Here is a 3342-nt window from a genome sequence, read left to right as displayed (position 1 = left end):
TCACGTAGTTGGAATCACATGAGGTCTGGCCTTTCCAGACTCACTTCTGTCACTCAGTGGTTTGCACTTGCCGTTCCTCCACGTCTCTTAAGGACTTAATAGTTCACGTCCTTTTGTCACTGAATAACATCCCACTGTCTGGATGGACCTTCGTCCACCTGCTCAAGGACATCCCGATCGCTCTGACTTGCGGCGTTTTGAATGAAGCCGCTGTAAACATTTCTGTGCGGATTTTCGCGTGCACATAAATTTTCAGTTTATTTGGGTAAATTCCAGGAAGCGTGACTGCTAGACTGGATGGTAAGAACATTTTCAGTTTCAGCAGAAACTGCCAAACCACCTTCTGCAGTGGCTGCATCGTTTTGCTTTCCACTGACAGCAAACGAGAGTTCCCGTGGCTCCACGTCCTTGCCAGCACGTGACGGGGTCAGTGTGTCCGATTCTGGCCATTCTAATGGGTGTATCTTGTTTTCATTTGCAATTCCTTAATGACCTACGATGCTGAGCATCTTTTCATGTCTTTATTTGCCATTTGTAGATCTTCGGTGAGGTGTCTGTTCAGATCTACTCATTTTCTAATTTGGTCGTTTCCTTATTGTTGATTTTACGAGTTCTTCGTATGTTTTGGATAAGGTGCCTTTATCAGATGTGTCTTTTGCAAATATTTTTTCCCAGTCTGGGGATGTCTTCTCATCGTCTCGATCACGTCCTTCGGCGTCTGTCATGCCATTGTTAAGATGCCCTTTCTCTTTAGTCTTGGGCGTATTTGGTCGGCCTGTAATGTTTCATCAGCATTTTCCTTACATTTCGGTAGAATTCCTGCATGCATTTCAACCATTGTATGCTGTATGTAAAAGCGTCCTCAAAATCATTACGTAATTGCTCAGAAGCCTGTATAATTCTTACGAGAACCTTATACATTGTATTAAATTTAGAATGAGTGAAACATTTTTTATACATTATTTATTGTAGACATTCTAAACTTAATTCCAGTTAATGAGCGTTCAGGAACGTGTGAAGTTCTTAGGAGTCCTGTCTCCCTGTCCTGTGTCAGTGTCGACATCTGTGATTATCAGCCAGGGGGAGGGGGGTGACTCGCCGCGTCTTTGCTCCTGTGTTTTTGGGCTGGGGTGACCACGTGCAGACCAAGCCCGCTGAGCCTTGGAGGAGAGTATCAACCCCCTGCATAGGAGGCCCGGTGGGTGTAGGATCAGAAGCTGCCCTCTCCACAAAGCAGTGAGCACCCTCCCTGCCCCCAGCGCTGACCTGGGGCCCGGACCTCCTCTGGCTTTGCGATCATGTCACATCTAACTCCCAGGGCACTTCCTTCATCTCCAGAAGCCCAGGCTGGAGGGGTTGATGGACTAAGGACCATAGCAGCAGAGAACAAGGGAGCCAGAGAGCCGGGGGAGGATGCACGGCTGCTGCAGGCCCGAGGGAAGTCAGCCTGAGCTGCTGCGGGACACCCGGCCTGCAGCCAGGGTGAGGGCGTGGGCAGGCGCGTGGCGTGGGGCTGGCTGAGAGGAGGGATGTACAGGCGGGGGTGCGGGCAGCTGCCTGGCAGGACTTGAGGTTTAGGGGAGACCAGGGGTGCCATGGGGATGGGGCGGGGAGGAGAGGCTCCCCTCCGCATGGGGGGGGAGCCGCAGACGGCCAGAATGGGGTGGAAGGAAGGGGCTGGATGGAATTGTTCTGTAAACTACAAAACAAAAACAAAAACAAAAAAGTACATGTTCGTTGTAGCGAAATTAGGAAAAAAGCAAGAAAAAGTCAGCAGCCATGAGGCTACCACTCTGAGGTAACAGCGACTGCATTTCCCAGGCTCCCTGTTCCGGTTCCCTGTCTCTGGGGCCCTTTTCTAACCCAGCCCTGCCTCCCCGCGGCCCCCCTCGCTCCCCATCCCCTGCGCTCATACTCTCCGGCCCCCTCAGCACCTGTGTCGCCCTGGCTGGTCCCACTGCTCTGGGTTTCATGAAAGAAGAAATCTCGACTCTTAGTTACCGTTAATGTCATAACAGGTTTTCCTTAGATACTTCTTGGATGGATGGATGGATGGATGGATGGATGGATGGATGGATGGATGGATGGATGGATGGATGGAAAAATGGCTACTGTGTCTTTAAATATACTTCTAAAGCAGGATCACACGGCACAGGCCATTTGGGACCTGCTTCTAGTACTAGCCTCGAGCCTCGGAGGCGTTGTCCAAGCGTCGTCCGCACAGGTGCATTTGAAGCCCTGGTTTCTGTCTCTGGGGCCAAAAGCGGGTGGTGACACCCAGAGCACATCCTAGGCTCCTTCTTCCCCATTTCCCATGGTTAAGTTTCTAGCAATAGATTTGCTTAGTCAAAGGGCATAAAAATTTTAAGGCTTTAGGTATATATTTCTAAGTTCATTTGTTTTTTTTTTAAATATACGAATTCACTCTTCACAAGTGCTCTTTCTACTTTATCGTACGTTTGGGTGTTGTGTATGTGTGTGCGTACACATACACATATGTGTATGTTTTTTAATTTTAGTTTTATAGATTTGAATTGCGTCTTATTGTTTTAAAAACATAAACTGCCTTTATTTATTAGCAGTTTTAAAATATACTTTTATTGGCTACTTGCACGTTTTGCGTGACGTGCCTGTTTAAGGATGGCTCATTATCGCATCTCCATCACCGGCCCGTTAGCCTCATTATCAACTGTATCAGCCGTCTGCTTTTATGTACGTTGCACAGTTTCCTTTATTATTATTATTATTATTTACGCCTACAGCACCGGGTCTTCCTAGGGGGTCTCCCATCCAAGTACTGGCCAGGCCCGACCCTGCTTAGCTTCTGCGATCAGACATCGGGCGTGTTCAGGGCCGTAGACCATGCACCGTGGCTCCACTGGGGCGCGAACCCAGGACCTTCTGCGTGTGCAGCAGACGTGCTCACCGCTCCACTATGGAGCCACATCCTGCATTATCTTTAGTTACCTTTTCATTTCAATGTCATTTTGGGCATCGAGAAGTTTCAAAAATGTTGTCGCTAGATCTCATTCATCTTGTTTCTCCTCCTTTGCTAATTATGCCTTAAAGGCCCCCGTCCCCAAGTCCCCTCTAACGTCTTCCTTTTAGTGGTTAGCTGTTCGATTTCTCCAGTTGCCTGACCTTTCGTGGGTTGGTGAGTTTATCCGTCCCCCCTGGTCGGAATGCCACCCCTGCATGTTCCGTCAACGGCAGTGTCCCCTCCCGTTACTGCTGTAGGCTTTGAACCTCCGGCGGGAGAGGCCCCTCAGGAGGGGAGGCTCTTGTAGGGGGAGGGGAGGAGTGGTTTGCTGTGGACATGGGGGAGTGAAGCCGGTGTGGCCC

At 49.5% G+C, this 3342-nt stretch overlaps 1 protein-coding gene and 1 non-coding gene across 5 annotated transcripts in view; one reads left to right on the top strand and one right to left on the bottom strand.

Annotated features, from left to right (window-relative positions):
* Nucleotides 1–3342, top strand: part of LOC105300245 (arf-GAP with GTPase, ANK repeat and PH domain-containing protein 1-like) — a 180222-nt gene that overhangs the window by 166697 nt on the left and 10183 nt on the right. Inside the window, exon 10 of one of the 4 annotated variants that reach the window (XM_023537944.1) lies at nucleotides 1339–1383. The exons of the other annotated variants lie outside the window; for them this stretch is intronic. Within the exon in view, the coding sequence (XP_023393712.1) occupies nucleotides 1339–1368 (30 nt within the window). The 3' untranslated portion in view covers nucleotides 1369–1383. Of the gene's footprint in view, nucleotides 1–1338; nucleotides 1384–3342 lie in introns of those variants that run through there. 4 annotated transcript variants of the gene reach the window in all.
* On the bottom strand, nucleotides 2871–2943 carry TRNAV-CAC. The gene has a single exon. It is a non-coding gene; the product is annotated as a tRNA-Val (tRNA).

Source organism: Pteropus vampyrus, unplaced genomic scaffold (assembly GCF_000151845.1).
Source record: "Pteropus vampyrus isolate Shadow unplaced genomic scaffold, Pvam_2.0 Scaffold204, whole genome shotgun sequence".
Classification (NCBI taxonomy): domain Eukaryota; kingdom Metazoa; phylum Chordata; class Mammalia; order Chiroptera; family Pteropodidae; genus Pteropus; species Pteropus vampyrus.
This window is presented reverse-complemented; position numbering and strand designations above follow the sequence as displayed.